Source organism: Nelusetta ayraudi, unplaced genomic scaffold (assembly GCF_046127955.1).
Source record: "Nelusetta ayraudi isolate G7.1 ecotype Tasmania unplaced genomic scaffold, CSIRO-AGI_Nayr_v1 ptg000011l, whole genome shotgun sequence".
In the NCBI taxonomy this organism is placed as follows: domain Eukaryota; kingdom Metazoa; phylum Chordata; class Actinopteri; order Tetraodontiformes; family Monacanthidae; genus Nelusetta; species Nelusetta ayraudi.
The window spans coordinates 4,740,001-4,759,028 of record NW_027466061.1 but is presented as its reverse complement, the minus strand read 5'-3'; the positions used below and the strand labels follow the sequence as shown (position 1 = coordinate 4,759,028).

At 46.6% G+C, this 19,028-nt stretch overlaps 1 protein-coding gene across 4 annotated transcripts in view; it reads left to right on the top strand.

Annotated features, from left to right (window-relative positions):
* Nucleotides 1-19,028, top strand: part of abr (ABR activator of RhoGEF and GTPase) — a 122,066-nt gene that overhangs the window by 48,367 nt on the left and 54,671 nt on the right. For 3 of the 4 annotated variants that reach the window (XM_076020206.1, XM_076020202.1, XM_076020204.1), the window contains exons 2-6: nt 44-225; nt 7,037-7,135; nt 9,694-9,879; nt 13,860-13,967; nt 15,118-15,178. In XM_076020206.1, coding sequence (XP_075876321.1) covers nt 44-225; nt 7,037-7,135; nt 9,694-9,879; nt 13,860-13,967; nt 15,118-15,178 — 636 coding nt within the window. Of the gene's footprint in view, nt 1-43; nt 226-4,156; nt 4,416-7,036; nt 7,136-9,693; nt 9,880-13,859; nt 13,968-15,117; nt 15,179-19,028 lie in introns of those variants that run through there. The other variant, XM_076020203.1, reaches the window with a different exon arrangement.

Sequence of the window (19,028 nt, the reverse complement as noted above, 5' to 3'; positions counted from 1 at the left end):
GGCTGCGGCTCATCCTATTCTCTCTCTCTCTCTCTCTCTGCAGACTTCAACTACAACACAGATGGCTACGAGGGAGACGGAGCCGAAGACGGCAAGTCTCAGGATGGCTCCGAGACGCTGCCCTACATAGACGAGTCGCCCACCATGTCGCCCCAGCTGTGCGTGCCGCAGGGGCCTGACGGGGAGACGGTGTCGCCAACGCCACCAGAGGGCCTGCTCGCAGGGGTGAGGGCTACACTCACACACACACACACACACACACACACACACACACACACACACACACACACACACACACACACACACACACACACACGCACGGTAAAAAAAATCCACGGTAGACTTTCACACTTGTTTGAGCAACTTCATAAGATCAGGCAACGGAATAATGTGACAGATGGGAGGCGGCAGGTTGGGCGAAGCGAATCGCTGGCTGAGTGTTTCAGGTTGTCATTACACGCTTCACAGATGACTTTGTTCAGCAGGAGCACCTCCACAGGGTTTGAGGCTGGAGAATCAATGCGATTCTGTGAGTTTTGCTGAGCCCGATGTTTGCAGCAGAGAAAAGGTGTTCGTAATTTTCAAACTTAGCATGATGATTATGATGATGACAAAACTAGATTCTTGCCCTGGTTGTGTGGCAGGAGCCATTGTCTCACGGAAAAACCCAGCTTTGCCCTGGACAGAACAGTGCACAATTGCACTTGGACACTCAAGAGTGTCTTCATGCATCACAACAAATGCCTGGGTTCATTTGTGCACTTAAGACATCAGAGCAACCACTCCCCCCCCCCCTTCCAAGAGAAAACACAGCATCCCCACACCAGATGTTGTTGGTCGTGAAATATGAACTCTGGAATGCAACAAGTTGAGCTCAAGTTACCGTTTTACAGTAAAATGTTTCAGCGCTTTTCTTCCTCCCCTGAGCCTCCTGCCTGCTGAGCTGTAGCGAATTAGGATCTAATAGAGTCGTAAAAGTGACCAAAGTCTCTTTAAACCTACTGGTTCATGAGTGCCCATGATCCTTTGCACTCGGGCTTGTTACTACTGGGACGATGGAGGTGGCCGTAAAAGAAGAGGCTGAACCGAGAGACCACAAACTGAAAATGTTTTCAATCCGACACCTCAAAGGGTTTTTAGTTTCCCTTTCAAAACTGGAAAAAGAGAAAAACCAGCAGACTGGCAAACACACACCTGCACTTTTTGCACTTCAAAAAAATGTGTTTATTTTTTTTCAATTATGTTGCAGTTGCCTAGGTATTATTATTTAATATTGTTACAATCCTAGGAGAAACATTGGTAATGTTATTTATTTGTTGCTTAAGGTTCTTCAGATGTAGGAAATATTAACGGGAATCAATGTTTAATGTCCACACCACTAATGTCGAAAACATCACTTTTTCATTCAGTCGCTCGTGTTGTTTGGAGGTCATAACACATTTGTTATTGGCCCACTTGGTGTCCTCTCACCAGGGGATGGTCGGGGGGGCGTAGCCCAAGTTTAAATTCCTGCAGCTGGCTCATTTCGCCTTTTGTTGCCATTGACGCCACAGAGATTGTTTCACCCCAGGCTCCCGTCTGTGATGTCACTCACTGGGCTTCATCTGGGCCCCCGCTAGTCTCTGCTGCCCCGTCATGAGCCAGGCTAAATGTCAGTGATTAGCAGGACTCCCTGTGGTGGTGCGCTCACAGCAGCAGGAAATGACCACTGACCCAGATGGTGGTGTGACGCCACCGTCACAGATTACCAGTTTGTGATAAAAATACAGAATACGTCGAGTGTTTGTTTTTTTTTTCCGACTTGTTTGCTTATGTGCCTCGGTGCTGATTGCATTTTCTGTGTATTTTTCCAAAACTTCCTGTACAGCTGCACTGCATCATTTCTAACAAAATGATGTTAGTAAGTGGAATTTTTCTATTGTTTATTTAACCGGGTGACTGTTAGTGCACGTTAGAGAGAGCTCTGACTCCTCTGCGCGTGACGCATGATTCAACTTATTTATATGTGGAGGTCACCTGGTCTACTATCCACTAAAGGTTCAGCCTCATCATCCAGATTCTTAGAATAAATATAGTCTTCCTCCACTGTGATGCTGCTCACCTTACGGTAAAGACGCCTGAATGTTTTTGTCCGTGTGTTCCAGTGTGTCATTTACTCCCTGACTTCTGCATCACAGTAGGTCAGCGTCATGACTCACAGCCCCCTCAGTTGTTTTTCTTCAGGTTTTTTTTTGTTTGTTTGTTTGGTCTGACTGTGAGTGGGTGCTCGGACAGTCACGATGACCCCTGACCTGAACTGGTCCTTCCACGATCACGCATCCGGAGGCCACACGGACAGCAGGCAGCTTTTAACACCCAACTTGAAGAAAACAAGGCGACATGGAGGCTGCAGCAGCAGCAGGCGTTTGTTATGCAATAACATTTTTACAGCCTGGCTGTAATGAGACAGAACTTCCTCCTCCTCTCTAGTTCCTATTTCAAGCAGTGGCCTTATCAAAGCATTAAAAACAGACCGTGGCCGTGGCGCTGGTAGCTCACCTTCTCTGAATAACCAGCGTTGAGTTGTCAAGCGTCTCATTTTTTCTGTTTCGCTTCGTTGGAGCAGTTCTTGTTTGTGTAGATGTGTCGCCATCTAGTGGAAAGCTACTATTAAAACACACTAGACGGACCTTTTTCCATATCTGGATAAAATAAGGTACTTCAGCACACTGTCATTTAAAGTTTGGGTAAATAATATGTGTGTAACAATCCCATATTATTTTAAAAATCACCTTACAATTTTTCTCTAATAATCTCTAGCTTGGCTGCAAACTACAGACGAGAGGATTTTTAATCCTATGTAAGGCGCAATAAGTGTCTTTGCTGGAGGCTGTAAACAGAAGGCTAATTGCGCTGTTTTCTGGAGTGCTGTAAATTATATTGGATGATTAAACATGTGAGACTATGCCATATAAGACATTATGGAGTTAATGTAAAGTTTTTCTAAAGCCTGATGTTTTTTTTTTTTTTTAAACTGTGTTTTTAGTAGTGCCCACACATTTTAAACTCTTAAGATAAGTTTTGGTTATTTATTGGGTTTGTTGTTGCTGAACGATGCACCAAAGGATGATACAAATGTATGCAAAAAAGGATTCAAGATTCTACAAAAACAATCTAATTAGAAATATAAGCTTTTCTTTAATAATATTTTACTTTTATCATCTAATATTTATGCAGTATTAAACTTTTTTTCACTCCCTCGGCCCTAATTATTAACTATTTTTGACAGTGGTGACCTACAAAAAGAAACTCCAGTCTAATTTTAGCCTTTATTTACTTTCCCTTCATACATTAAAAGCACTGAGCTTGTAAAATAGTTTTGACCTATATAACGTTGTCTAGGTGGTTTTAGGCCCGGCCCACATTTTACCGCAGACAGGTCCTTTAAAGACGAGGCTCTGGACGTAAATTTTCCGCCGGATAATTGAAGTGGAGGGAAAACCTCGCTGGCGGTTGATAATTCAATAGTGGGTGTGACAGCAGGGCGGCGTGAAGGGTCAGAGGCAAAGGTCAAAGGTCTAACCGACTGAATGGCTGACATTCACAGACGCCCAAACTCTGCTGTAAATCATCGTCGTTCGCGTTTGCTACCCTGACGCTCGCCGACGATATTGATTTTTTTCTCCCACCTCCTCCTGTCTGAGAGCGGCTCCTCCTCCGCCCGCGCTGAACCCGCTGCCACCCGCTGAACTTTAACACCCTTAATTACAATCAGCCGCGGCGACGGCACATGAGCCGGCTCGCGGCAGGTCGATGAAGAGCTGGTTGGGAGGAATGGAGTCCCACAGCGGCGTGCTAGAGTGAGGAGGCTGCGAGTTTGAGGAAGTGGCTCCGGCCTGAAGACGTGACGGGGTGGAATGAAGGCTAAGGGGCTGAGAAGGCCGTCTGCTGGGGGAAGTGTTGCGAGGGGAGGGGCAGCTGTGGAGAGAGAGAGAGGGAGAGAGAGAGAGAGAGAGAGAGAGAGAGAGAGAGAGAGGGTAAACCGCATCGACCGAAGTGGAAACACACACACGCACACTCGCATGCGCACACACACACATGAGACACACCAGGAAGCCCAGCAGAGGAAGGGGGTGGTGCTGCGTAGGCGGGGTCCTCGCTCTTTCGCTCTCGCCGTCCAGTCGACTGCCTGTGAGGAGAGGATATACGCCGATGTGTCGCGGCCGGCCGGCCCTGCCGTTAGAAAAACAAACCAGCCGACAAGGCAGAGCAGAGGGGGGGTAGAGAGTGGAGAGGAGACGCAGAGCAGAGCGGCCATGGAGGAGGAAGAGGAGGAGGTGCTGGGCTACTTGGACAGGGTGCTGGAGGAGGACGACTTGTTTGACTATGGAGATGGGGAGCTGGACACCGGCGCTCCCGTGCACTCACAGTTCAAGGTGAGATGGCAGCCCGGCAGCTGGATGCAAGGCGCGAGCGGGCACGTGCACACGCGCGTCCTGCGCGAGATAGGTGGCGTGGAAGACATCGGCAAGGCCTTGAAACTACGGCTAAGTAGAGAGAGTTATTGTTAGTGTGCAAGATGTGGAGTCTTGTGTGTGTGTGTGTGTGTGTGTGTGTGTGTGTGTGTGTGTGTGTGTGTGTGTGTGTGTGTGTGTGTGTGTGTGTGTGTGTGTGTGTGTGTGTGTGAGAGACAGCGTGGCCTTTCGCAGCGCCCTTCCTGCAGCCCTTACAGAAAGCCGCCCTCTGTGTCCAACGTGAAGTTCTCTGTTTTAGCCGGGACCTCTGGGTAAATGAATGAGCGGACGTCATTTCCAGTCACTTTTTTTCCTTGCGCAAGTAACGGAGTGCAAATTTTCCCGTGTGAAAAACTTTCACCGAGTTGTCTTGGAGAGGGAAAGAAAAATAGAGAACATCCCTGTGCCTGCCGCTGTGTGTTCCTCATCCTGCCCTCTCTCCTCACCACACACTGGCTCTTTGTATGGCAGGGTGGTGGGGGGTGGAGAGGGCACTTCTTCTCCTTCCCTTCCCGCTCCTCTTCATCCTGCATGCCACCAAAACTTGTGTGCGCCTGACGAACTTTGATGGCAAGTTGCACCTCCGTCACGTTCACGCGCCGTGGAAGAAGATCGCGTGAGTGGGAGGAGAGGGATGGCTGTTTTGATACGGCTCATGGTTTTGGAGGGGGATTTTTTTTCAAACCAGAAACTTTTCCCATAGGACATAGCCTGAAACTCTTGATTTACAATGAATGATTTGTGAGCCTCAGGGTGTCGCAATGGAGATTCCACATGTGCATCAAGGCCAAAAAAATGAATTGACAGCCGTCTTGCAGTGAAACACGTGGCGCACAGGCATGGGACCCTGTGAGCACAGACTTTCAAGACGGTGGAGGGATTTTTGCTGTGATTGGCTTAAACAACAGATGTCACGGCTCCCGCCTTGACTTGTAGATATCGTCATCGTAAGGATCTGATCGTGTTAATTATTCATCGTCCTGTGACGCTTTCGTAACTGTTCCCTGGAATACACGTAGGTGGAACCGTCTCGCTTTTACTACCTTTCTCTACCATAAACTGCCCCGTGTGTGTGTGTGTGTGTGTGTGCAGGTGCGTGTGTTTGTTAAGTCAAAGGTAAAGAGTCCGACTGACAGCTGGACCAGGTGCTCTTGTTTCCTGTATGGGCGTGTTTTGGCCTACAGTGAAGAGTTCATGAACTTACGCAGCATTATTTCCATGGAAATCAAACCTCCTGTGCTTTTGCCAGTGACAGCATGGTGCAAATCAGACATCAGACAAAAAACAAAACCGCCATCACCATAACACCACCACACCTGCAATGCATCTAGACAGCCGTAATGATTCTGTGTGCAAAAAAAGATCCTGCTGAGTCAGATTTTACAAGCTGCTCTGCAATCTTCACAGTTATCTGTGACGAGTTTTGTGTAGAAGGTTTCTGCCGCACTATGTGAAAACATACATATTATATCCAAACTGCTTTGCCTCTTTTGAAAATAACACATTTGTACTGAACCTGGTTATGAAATGCTTATCAAAGTTATCAAAGTCAAGCAGGTGGAAATAAAATGCAGACAAATTAGGTGGAATTCAGGCACTTTTGCTCTTGTCTAATCTGTTTGTTTGCCCAAAGCATGCTGGGTATTCTTCATTCAAAGATATGAGCTTTGGAGCTTCAAGTGGGAGATGAGTGGAGGAATTCAAGTTAATGTGTGATCACTGGGAGTGTCTTCCATGGTGACACCTTAGAGAAAGCAGCCAGTCACCGGTCCGGTCGCTGCAGTGCCACCTGGTCCTGCCAGTGTGAGCCGTGAATGTTGGAACATTATGACGGAAGTCAGAGATACAGCCCTGCGACGGCAGGAAGCTGCAGAGTCATTCCAGCGGTGATGGAGCTGATCAGCTAGTCATCACTTTTAAACTCAACTTCACTTCACCAGTGTGTTTCATATAAACACTTGTCATCGTCTGTGTTTTCAAAAACTATTCTGGAAATTGTCCCTTTATGATGTCACAAAGGGCAGGTATGACTCTCCCAGGCTAGTGAGAGCAAACTCTGCCAGCTTTCCATTCCTCCCGCTGAGATCTGCCTTGCAGCCTCCTTGTTTTTATCCCCTTACCAACATGTACGAGGCCCAACAAAGTGTTGGTTTTAGCAGGGAGCTGAGGTCAAGGGTCATCGCAAGTGACAAAAAATGGGGGCAGAATGGGCTTTTTTTTTAAGCTCCAAAACAAGTATCAGAAAATCAAGATGATGAGACACATTTAAACTGTCTCGCTTGTTGTTGTTGTCTGTGTGCACTTCTAGTTTCCGGGTTGAAGCTTTGTCCTGATTTCTCATCTTCTTGTCATCTCGTTTCCTGTTTCTGCTTAGTTTGGGGATTCCTAACACATCATAGCTCATCAAGAAACAACAGCAACACACACACAACTGAATCGTTGACCTTTTTCTCATATTAAAAGAAAAACAGCTCAACTGTCATGCCTCGTGTGTTAGTGTGTGCTGTGCATCCATTCAAAGCGGGATGTGTTTTTATCTGCAGGGAGACATCGAGAAAGGACTGGAGATGAAGAGACTGGTGCTGTCTGGGTTCTTGGCCAGTGAGGAGATCTACATCAACCAGCTGGAGGCCCTGCTACTGGTAATTGACACTCGCCGTCTCCGCCACACACACATACGCGTACACCCACCACACACACACACACACACACACACACACACACGCACTGTAGGATCATCATTAGTGGTCAATGAGTTTTCAGCAAGCGGGACCACAGCTGAGTTCTTTCCTGGAACACATGCTGATCTTGCCTCCTCACACTAAGCAAAGAAGCTAAGCTATGCATCTCATTCTCCTTGTTTTAGCCACATGCTGCACCTTGACATATATCATGCAGTCGGGTGCACCTCTCAGTGTGGCATCGACTCAATCGTGAATTAAAAAAAAAACAGCACACGCTGACGTAATGGCTGCTCTGAAACCGTGTTGCCTCTCACTTCCTTTCTCTTGCAACACACGGTGACGACACACCAAGTCATTTTACAATCTGACCAATAGGCCGCTGCTTCCTGTTCTTGTCCGCTTCCTCTCTAGCGGCCGAGCAGATGTCAAAAATACACCATTGGGCCATACTTTTGGTTTGCCTGGCTCATTTTTCTTTCTTTCTTTCTTTTTCTTTCTTTTTTTTTTTTTTTTTTTTTTTACCATTTATTGCATTTATTTTATTTGCACTGCTAATTTAAAAGAAACACTGAGTGATTTTTGTGGCGCCTATTTGAAGTGAAGAGACATCAATGGAGTCTTGTGACTGCTTATTGCTGTTGATGTCCTAAATAACCAGTGGCAGATTTCCCTTAACTCGTAAAATAGTTTTCTTGAACAGCCACTTTCACCATGCACTTTCATTACAGCTGTGAACTTTTCAAATGTCACAAAGAGCTTTTCAACCTTCCTACCTTACCTACCATTATAAATTGACATTGACTTGGGTGAGGGATCGCTGAGAGAAATTCATTGAGAAAAGAAAAACAGTTAGCGGCACCTCAGTGCAGATCAGACTCTGCCGCTGCCCGTAGAATTGATCTGGCCACCCTTCGTACGAGCCGTGCACTGAGTGGGCGGCTGACTCATTGTTGGGAGTTCGGTCGCCATGACGCGAGCTCTCTCTGTTTAGTTTTTTCTGTTCTTTTTTTATCCCCCCCGTCCATCATTTCAGTGCCGCTCTTTTGATTTAACTGAGCTGACGCACGGCACGATCGGTCAGCGGCGGCGGCAGAGAGACGAGTCTTCCCCTTTTGTAATGGCCGTGTGTCTAAATTTAGCATCGTATGGCTGCTGCAGCTTCCTGTTGAAGAACCTGTGATCCATGTGAAGGATGCAAACTGGAGTTTACGGGAAAGTTTGTGCAACACTGAAACTGTCGAACCATCACCTGTTTGTTCCTCATCTTCCAAAATCCAACTGGGTGCCAATACAATGGAAGAGTGTCTGTGTGCTCACCAGTGGCGATGTCAACGCTGTGTTTTTAGCCGGCGTAGCGTCTTAGCATGCTTCAGTGACTTCAGAGAGTCCCTTGATGGTTGAGGAGTGAGAGCAGGGACTTTCCTGAAGTCGAGTCCACTGACTCGAGCAAATGGGTGAATTTCTTTTTCTTTTTTTTGTAAACTACTTCTCTAAGAAGTCCTGGTCACCGGGTCCTCAAGATTGGGAACTCGGTCCAGTGAGTGTGTAGTGTAGTTATTCTCAATACAATACACGCTTACTCACAAATTCACAAATGCCACTCAAAGGTTAAGTGTGTAGTATTTGGAGATTGTGAGAGGAAACAGCGACACCAAGTGGTTACGTTTTAGATCGCAGTGCTCTTTCACTCACCCTCCCTCTCCCGAGCTTGCCAGTGAACTACAGTGGCCCGTACCCAAACCAGGACACCTCGTCCACCTTTGTTGGCTTATTTTAGGATCATTTCCCCTAAACATGACATGTGCTGCCATGTATGCTGGATTGTCCTCACCGGGCTTCCTTAGAAATATGGCGGTGCAAGATGGCAACTCACTGGAAGCAAGACCCTTGCTCTATATATATGTTCTTATATATATACATAAATAAGAACCGTTTTAAGAGTAGGAAAACCAAATGACTTTTATTGTACTGTGAGTGTACACTGTTGTGAATGTATTCATGGACAGTGTATCAAGCTTTTACAAATGTCTTTCACCCACAAGTACGAAGTTCACACCATCTCCAGCCTTGTTGCATTGATGTGGCTGGAGCTGTTGCCCTCTCCTGCTTTGACCAAAGCAGTCCTTCAGGCCTCACACACACGCGCACACACTAAAAAACTCACTTGTACACACCCTTCCCCAAAAATAAATGAGCCTACTGTGTCTGTCTGGCTCGGTTACCACATTCACTTGTTACCACAAGTGAACCACAGTCTTTTCCATCAGGCCTTTTCCATTATTTGTATACGACCGTTTTAGCCCCATGATTTCAGAGTTTGCTGACTTGTTGCATTCCCAACATCACACTTCACTTTGTTTTGAAAACACTCATGTTGTAACAAGAAGCATTGTTGTCCAAGGCCTCCTGTCTGGCTTTTATGACCGTCCTCTCTCTCTCTCTCTCTCTCTCTCTCTCTCTCTCTCTCTCTCACTCTCTCTCTCTCTCACTCTCTCTCTCTACTTATGTCCACTCAGCCCATGCGACCTCTGAAGGCCACGGCCACTACCTCGCAGCCCGTCCTGACCATCCAGCAGGTGGAGACCATCTTCTACAAGATCCAGGACATCTTCGAGATCCACAAGGAGTTCTATGACGCCCTGCTGCCCAACATCCAGCAGTGGGACGAGAAGGTGACGGTTGGACACCTGTTCCAGAAGCTGGTGAGTGTTGCCCAGCCCGTGACATCACACGTGGGCGGGACTTTTGACTCGGGCAGAGATTTTTAGACTCTGACTAATTGTTCCCGCGAATCACTCCCCTGCCTTAGACTGGGAGTGTGTTTGTGCAAGAGAGAGAGAGAGAGAGAGCGAGAGAGCGAGAGAGCGAATGCCATGTGTTAGCTGTAGCACTGCAGCCTGCCATCCATCACACGCTGGCTAACTCGCGTCAGATTACGTCGCCTCGTTGGACGCTAGCGGGATGTAACGTAGCAACATCACTGTCGTGTGTGGGTGTGTGTGTGTGTGTCTGTGTGTGTGTGTGTGTGTGTGTGTGTGTGTGTGTGTGTGTGTGTGTGTGTGTGTGTGTGTGTGTGTGTGTGTGTGTGTGTGTGTGTGCTTGCATGCGTATCTCCTATATTGGATTAACAAGGCTCCAGGCTCGGAGCAGGTTAGATATCCCTCCTCGCTGCTAGATCAATAGTGCAATCGGCAGCAGGTAATTTGATCTTTGCCTCTCAGCACAAAACATTCTCTTGGTGGGTATTTTGTTTTCAGGGTTTTTTTGGGGGTTTGTTTTACCATGTTTTAGGTGTTTCTTTTTCTTCCAGGCTGCGTCTAATAATGACCTTGATTTCCCGACACTGGTCAAAAGATATGAGAAAATGATGAGAAAAACATTGATTGCATCATCCAATTTTTCCAAAGACAAGAACTTTTGAGAAATTCCAAATTCAAAAGCTGTAAAGATGAAACCGTGACACTCCTTTTATTTAAGATTCTATTGGGTGTTGAAACTCTGATTAATGGAAGGAAAATCCATCCATCCATTCATTTTCAATATTTGCTTCCGCCTGCGCTCATGGTTCTGTTGGAGCCAATTGCAACTGTCAATATTGAGTTCCCAATTCACCTCACATGCATGTACTTGGACTGTATGAGGAAGTCATAGAACCCGGAGAGAGCCCACGCAAAATCCTCCAAGATAAAGTTTTGCTCTCAGACTCTTGGCTTTCATGTAGAGACGTCCTACCCCCTCGGTTCAGCACTTCCGCTCCGCCCTGACCCCGGGAGCGGCGCCACCAATTGACACCTATTAGTGTATTCATGTGCTCCCATCTGCGCTGCGTGATTGTGCGTGCATGTGCGCGTCATGTGGCCGCTAAACATTTAGTCGGCATGGCAGTGCGAGGGTGCAGATGGCGGGCTAATTATCTGCTCTGCTCCCTGCTGCTCTTTGTCAGCATTGTGAAGGCCACTGGAGCAAATGTGTTCACAGGACACAGTGGTGGAAAAACCAGGCAGGCAGGGAGTGATGGAGGAAAAAACAGACAGGGCTCCAACTTCTCTCACCGTTTAACACTTGAAAGGGCCTGCGGGTGCCGTGGTTGCATTTTAAAGACGAAGAAATCAAAGCACCTCATGGCATGAAGTGGACGGGTGGGTTTGATCGCACCGTAATGGTTTCTAAAAACTTTTTTCTAAAAAGTTTTTGTGTGTTTCTAAGGAGAATAATAGTCCAGTAATTCATGTTCATTGTTAGTTAGTTGTTGTTAATTTGTTATTGTTGAATGGTTTTGTTATTAAGTCGATGATGGCTTTCCCACAACTTCTCGTCAGTTTGCCTGGCCTAGTTACACAGCCTGTCTCCTCTGCTAGGCTAACTAGCAATGCTGAGTGTCAAAGTGTGTAATGTATCTTAGATTTTTTCAACACTGGTCCAGAAATGATGACTGCATCGCAGTCTTGACAAGGTGGACGTGATAGACAGGCATCATCAGCATGCTACCGAATGTTGCTAACAGCTAGCTAGCTCGTGCACTCATTGGCACAGTGGCGCATCAATCGACCAACACACTGACTTGTGTTCAGTTTGCGCATGATAAAATGTGATTGATGCCATCCTCACTGGTATCACTGTAAACTCCCATCTATTTATTCTTGTTCTCAGGACCCAAGGTGACTGAATTAGTATTGATTGCACCTTGTTCTTTTTTACACAGAGTGTAAAAATATATGTTCAAGAAGGGTTCTTCCTCTCAACTGTTTTGCTCCCTTGTTCCCGTAAGTGTGTTAAAACAGTGCTATTCTCGCCATTCACTTCCATTAAATTGTCAGAGGAGATGGAAAGTAATTCAATACATCATCAGAACAAACTAGAACCTGCACGCATACTTTATTTAGCAGTTTGTTTTTTTCAAGAAGTTAATTTTTCTCACTTTATACATATACAGAATTAATACTTGCTGAAATGTTGCTCATTACATTAAATAAAAATCAATGTAATTCTCCATGTAGTCCTTTCTATATCAGACCATGTCAGATAATGTTAAGAATCTAGGTGCTATTCTCAGTGTTGTCCGGTTGTAAATACTTTATTTCTCTTGATCGTTGCTGAAACAGACTGAAAAACCCAAAACACAAGGAGGTGTGTGTTGCTCCTCCTCAACTGTATTTTGAGTCAATCATAGCACATTCCCCATCTTCATGTCAGAGCTGCCATTTCTGTCTGAAAGGAAGTGGCTATTCCTAGTCAGGAATAGCCACTTTCCCTCCCCCTCTTCCTCTCCTCACTCTCTGCTCTTCATCTGCATTTTTTTCCAACAATTCTTCCCTCCTCTTCCTCCTCCTCCTCCTCTGCTGGCCACCGCTTTAACCTGCGCTGTTTTTTGAAGTAGAAGAGTTCCTTAAAATAGCGTGGAGCAGAGGCGTGGATGTGTCCCGCCGGTCGCGCCGAGTCCGACCGACGGGAGAGGAGCTGATGAGGCACTCGGATCACTTGGCCGAGCCGGCCGCCTTTCTTTCCGAGCCGGCTGCCAGAACAGAGTCTCTTTTGGAAACTGTGGCCGCTGTCTTCCTCCAAAACCCAAGGTTTTTTTTTTTGGTTTGCCAAAACAAGGTCCCAATTCTGCTGGGATGAATCACAGGCGGCTGCGCTTGAATCACCGACGTCATCAACGTCCATTTTCGGGCCGTTTTGTGTCGGTGTCATGTGTCGCCCTCTCCGTTGTCTTCATTTGGATCTGCAACGTGTCGCACTGAAAGCTAGACGTCGCCTTCATGTCTTCCCTCTTGTGTCCAAATTCACCCTCTGAGGGGAAGTGGAAGAACAGGAAATGAAAAGGGGAGGGAGGGCGATCGGGTGGGGTGGGGGTCCTGAGGATGAGAGGAGCGAGCTTCACTCACAGGCTGCATTCAGCTGCGTCCAGTGTGATCGCATGAAAAGGGTTCCTGCAGGTCTCTGGCTCCGGTTCTGCAGGCGGGATGCAGATTCATCCTCAGCTGCTCTGGAGCTCGTCTTCAAGAGGGGAGGAGGGGGAGGTCTGCTCACCATTAGCGGCGCTATGCGCTCTGCATGTGTGTGGGGGGCCATTAAGTTCATTTATGCTGAGAGGGCAAAGAAGGGGTCAGAAATTGTGCAATTGTGAATTTCTAATAAATATAAATGAATATAATATAATAAAAATATAATGGAGGCCAAACAAAGAACGGCTTTGCCCACAGTCCACTCAATATCATACATACTAGATGAACTGTATAATGTGAACACAGCACCTTGTCGGATCTTTTAACTGATGCCAAAAAAGGTCCAGTGATGGAATATTCTGTATTTCCTTCAGCACTAAAGTTAATCAGCCTGTGTATTTTGCAAAACATGAATCATTTTGATCAGGATTGTAGAAATGTCCGTCCCATTGTCTATCATGGCTTTTCCTACACTGTGAGTCATACATGGTGCAGGAGCCTATCACAGTTGTTTCGGGCCGTGTTGTCACAGCCTGGACAGGTAGTCAGTTTATCACAGGGCCACATAGAAAAAAAAAACAAAAAAACATTCACTGTCACACTTAGAGACAATTTAGCCCAATGTGTCTTTGGACTGTGGCAGGAAGCCCGGAGAAAATCTCACCTGACTGATTATTTATTTTTTACAAAATGACATTTCCACCATAACACCTTTTCTCTCTCTGCCCCTGACCCAGGCCAGCCAGCTGGGCGTTTACAAGGCCTTCGTGGACAACTACAAGGTTGCGCTGGAGACGGCCGAAAAGTGCAGCCACGCCAACACCCAGTTCCAGAAGATCTCCGAGGTACGTCTGGGCCGCGGTGCAGCTGCATCATTCATCACATCCACAACAAACTGCATTTCATTTGAGAATTATTTTTTTTATCACACAGTAAAATTTGCAGCCAGTTCTATTTTAAGCGGAAAATACTCCTAAAACAATGTCAGTTGTGACCACACGATGAGTCATTAAAGCACCACAGCAGTCTCTGCTCTGAAGTGCGGACGGCAGAAACATTGATGAGAAGAACATCAAAAAAGAACAGCTGCTTTTTTCAGGCTCATTCTCACGCTGTAAACCAATCCGCCATAATAATAATGATGTCCTAAAGCATTACGTAATTTGATCATGTTCAGTGGACGTCAGGAGGAAGTGAGGCTAGTCGACACAACCTCTTTTTGATGGAAAACAACCGTTGTTCCTCCACGGCCATCAGCACAGGCTTTAAAGTTCTCTTATTCTTTTGTACTCTTCTCATTTTTCTCAAGGTTATTTTTATTCCGAGGCCTTACTGAGTAAGCCTTAATGTGATTAATTATACCCCCAGATATCTAGAGATATCTGGAAAACAGCATGTGTAGCCTTCTGTTTACAGCCTCTTTTATCATTTCCATTGTGTTTATCGAAGCTGATTGTTTTTAGGAGATCTAAACTCCACTTAAGTGTATTAATGTCCGTACAGACAAGGAGAGCAACTGGCAAAATGTTCCTCAACACACAGTTAAACCAGTGTTATATTTAAGACACTCAGCTCTGTGCTAAAAAAAAGTCTTCTTGATGCTCATTCGTTGGGTAATAATTGGAATAACTCTTGAAAGATGACTATCATGATTCCAAATGCCCTTTTCATACAGGACAGTTATTTTAATATTATTACAGATTCCATATGTTTTCTTTTTTCTGCGTCACTGTGAACAAGAACACACAAGTTTGAAGACAGTTTGGGTCACATTTAGGGCTTCAATGCAATTGTTTCTATGTCAACTCAACTTATCAAAGCCAAGGAGATTTGAATATAGTTTTTCAACTCCTGGAGGTTTTAGTGTGACGCCACTGCCCTTTTCCACTTCATCACTGTTGTCATCCTCATCTGATCAAGTGGAAACGTGTGCGTGTGTGTGTGCGTGCGTGTGTGTGTCCATTATTGATCATTAGTGTCTGCCGTTTATTCCAGAACCTCAAAGTCAAGGGTCCTAAGGACTCCAAAGATTGCACCACAACTGTCTCCATGGAGGGTAAGCATTAGTGTGTGTGTGTGTGTGTGTGTGTGTGTGTGTGTGTGTGTGTGTGTGTGTGTGTGTGTGTGTGTGTGTGTGTGTGTGTGTGTGTGTGCTTTTCTTTAAGATTCAAACGCTGCCCTGCGCACTTGAACGTGCAGCGGACGGCTTGGGGAGACAAAGTGCTGCATGCGTTGAGCTCTGACTCTCTCTCTCACTCTCTCTCTCACTCACACATGCACTCACACACACACACATGCGCGCGCTCTCCCTCTGCCTCTCTGCCTCTGTCTGCGAGAGGAGGCAGTGAGCAGGAGGACGCGGCGAGGAGGAGAGCAGGGACATGGAGGTGCTTCTGGTCCTCAGGCTGTGTTGTAACTGCACTTACGGTAACGGCTCTCGCATTATTCTCGTTGCCGGGTCGATCGCGTGGGTGGTGGTGGTGGTGGTGGTGGTGTTGTCTTGCTGCTCCGTCCTTTTTTTCTTTTCTTTTAATTTCCTGTCATGTCTCTCGGTGGCGGGATGTTTATCGCTGTTGCACCGTGCAGCTGAGAAGTTGAGACTGGCGACCGGTGAGGCGTCGCACTGGTTCCTACCACTACGTACACTGTGTTTGTGTGTGTGTGTGTGTGTGTGCGTGTGTGTGTGTGTGTGCGTGTGTGTGTGTGTGTGCGTGTGTGTGTGTGTGTGCGTGTGCGTGTGCGTGTGCGTGTGCGTGTGCGTGTGTGTGTGCGTGTGCGTGTGCGTGTGCGTGTGTGTGTGTGTGTGAGGTGTCCTGATGCTGAAGTCCTGGTCGTACATTGATTGGATTCATGTGTGTTGGACCGGTTTGTAGCTTTTGTTCGCTCGCCGATGTGAAGATGGTTGATTGTCCAGCAGTGATTCAGACCCTCAGAAGGACTGAAGCCTATTCAAGTTAAAACACGTTAAGTCTGTGCAGTGGCTGCCCCCATTGCCCTCCGCCAACACCCCCCACCCCCACCCACCCACCCATCCACAAGGCTTCTCCCCGCTAGATCCTATCAGCTCTGATCTGTGTGCTTTTCATTGAGAAGCTCCACAAATTTCCATCAGAGTTTTCCACCAGAATGAAAGTGTTTGTCCATGGCGACGCCGCGGCTTTGTCATCCAAGAGAAGGTGGCTCATTCTCCTCTTGTCGCAGCCGCGTGTACCTGCGAAGTGTTGATTTATGCGCCATTTGTTTCCGACGTCTTTATTGCCGAGCCTCCCCGGCGGGCGGCTCCCCGGGTCACGCCGGCAGTCAGGTAGTCAGGGAGTGTGAAACCAGGTTCACGTTCCCCAAACAAATCAGTGCGTCTCAGCACCCTGGCCAGCTGTTTGCGATATTGTTTTTTTTTTTTTTTTAATTGTTTTTCTGAAATTACCCTGACAACACAGCCGAGGGATTTCTCACTGTGCCGCGTTGTCTCGCTCGTGTCTCATCGTTCACGATGAATTTCTGGCCCCGGGCCGAGTGGGCGGGCCTCTACTTCAGCATTCAGTATTCATTGCAGCGAGTGAACGAGTTGGGCCTGGGTCAAAGAGTCAGCGCAGCGTTCGACCCAGCCGAGGATAAAAAAATCTTTGCTAACTTCCACGATGGGGCCTCTGTCTCCGTCCTCACGTCCTCGTCGCAGAGCAGCGCCACGCCGGACCTGCTCAAAGCCTCCTGTGCCCACTTTGTTCCTCCCCTCGTTAGCCAAAGATCTGCCTGCCGGAGCTAAGTCGTCAAGGCCACCTTGAGAACGCGACCAATCACGGCCGCCCCGCTGTGACCCGTCAACGAATTCCAATAATCCTCCTCCCTCTCTCATCCCTGGTGACACTTGACTGGACTTTAAACTTTGCTTCTCGCTTTAGATTCCAGATGGGATGCTCAGGGGGAAGAAAAAGAACAAAAAAAAAGACCAGCTTTGAAGTCTCATTGGGAACATATGGTCACTTTATTGTCATTGTTTGATCAGTCAGTTAAGCAATGAGCACTGGAAGCGTCCTTAAAAGCACTTGGATGCGTTCTTTATGTTTTTGTAGCCGTTGACGTGAGCAGCGACTCAGCAGTCGTCTCCACTTTTGATTGCCAGCAAAGTCAGTCAAAGTATGCCAGGAATGAAATTGCATCATTTGTACCAGAGAATACTGGATTTCAAGCTTGTCACAATATCCTCACGTAGTGAATATTATCAGCCCACTCATTAACCAGTTAGATCAAATGATAGCTCCAAACAGTACCTGCATCCTAATGGTCAATGAGCTATGCTACTTCGACAGGTGTCTTGGAACAAAACCTCTCAAGCTCTTCAAATTAACATTTTTATTATTATGCTAATGTCTTTGCGTACTCTACTGTTTGCATCTGGTACAAGTCACTACGATGCTCACTTCCATTCTCCCAATGTCACCTGCCTGACATCCAAGGAAGCTAGAAGATGCAACAGAAATGAACCAATCACTGCAGCCGATTGAGAGATGTATGTCAGCGGTTGAAGCCGCTGGTGTTGCCTTGTTGTCTCTGGCGGATGCAACGTTTAACAAGATGTCACCGTCCTGGTTTCCCAAGGTTAATCCGTGAATCGACAGTGGTGCCGTTGGTCCATTGAATCGGAATCGAACGATGCTGCTGTATTAATGACCAGCAGGGAGAGATACTTCAAAGAGCATTGGCAACAGCCCTCTCGAAGATTCTCTTTGGTCTCGGCCGCGTGCGCGTCCGCCTCACGAGAACATATGAGAAAATGTATAGTGTATAAAGTTTAATATGACGCTGTGTATCGGCGCATCTCATCGCAACGCTCCCCGGAGATCTCTACCCTTGATCTTTCATCTCTCACACTTGCAAGTGGCGTCAAGAAGACAACGAGTTCGGAACGGTGACGGCTCAGCAGGAAGAGGCGGAACGCTTCTTCCTGCTGAGCCGTTCCAGCGTTCAGTGTTTTAAACACAGAGGTGTGGCAGCCTTAAAGCTCTCTGTGGGAATGGCCTCCCTGCATGCTGATCACGCACCTTTGCTTTCATGTCATGCCTGCTGTTTAAAATCAGCCTGTAATAACAGCAGATCACTTTGTGCTCTGACTAAAAGAGCTTTGGTGCAGCATCGCTTTGTGCTGTAACATGGTGCACTAGCTGGAATGTTTCAGGAATGGATTTATTCCATACATGTGTTTGAAAAAAGGGACCTGAGGAAGCAATTCTGATGCAGAGGAAAAACTAAACTCTAAATTGTAATTGGAAAACCTACAGCGTATGTTTTTTTTCTTCTCCTACTATGACAATTCCGTCCAGTTCAGTTAGCACTTAGCAGCAGCAGCAGCAGCAGCAGCAGCAGCAGCAGCAGCAGTTGCTTCCAGGTTCCATCACTATTAAATGGGATTCCATGGAAGTTTAGGACCTGAATGATCCAGCAAATGGTGCCTTCAGAGCCTTTAGTACAAGTGTATTTCTTTCTCTAATGGGAAAATGCCAGTTTCTAATAAAACTGCTGCTTCCGCAGCATAAATTAATTTAGGCGAATCACATTGCATTAACGTCTTTGCCTTCTTATGGGGCCTAACAAGTACAACCAGGTGCAGTTACTTACAGGTTCCTTGATTGGATCCTTAAAATCAAGAATGTTTTCTACTGGCTGTCTTTCAGACTTGAGCTGCTGTGCAAACTTTGACGTGTTGTACCTTTAATGCAAAGCAGTAAAGCCTCTCCATGTACAGACTTCATATGTATACCAAAAAAAAAAATCTATGCAGTTGTTTTATTATTCTGAGACTTTGAGAATATCAGCGCACTGGACACATGGAGACCTCAATGCAGCAGTGCACGTTTGATTCAGCTCACCACCGTCTTCACACATCTACAATATGACCTGTTTGTTTTCAT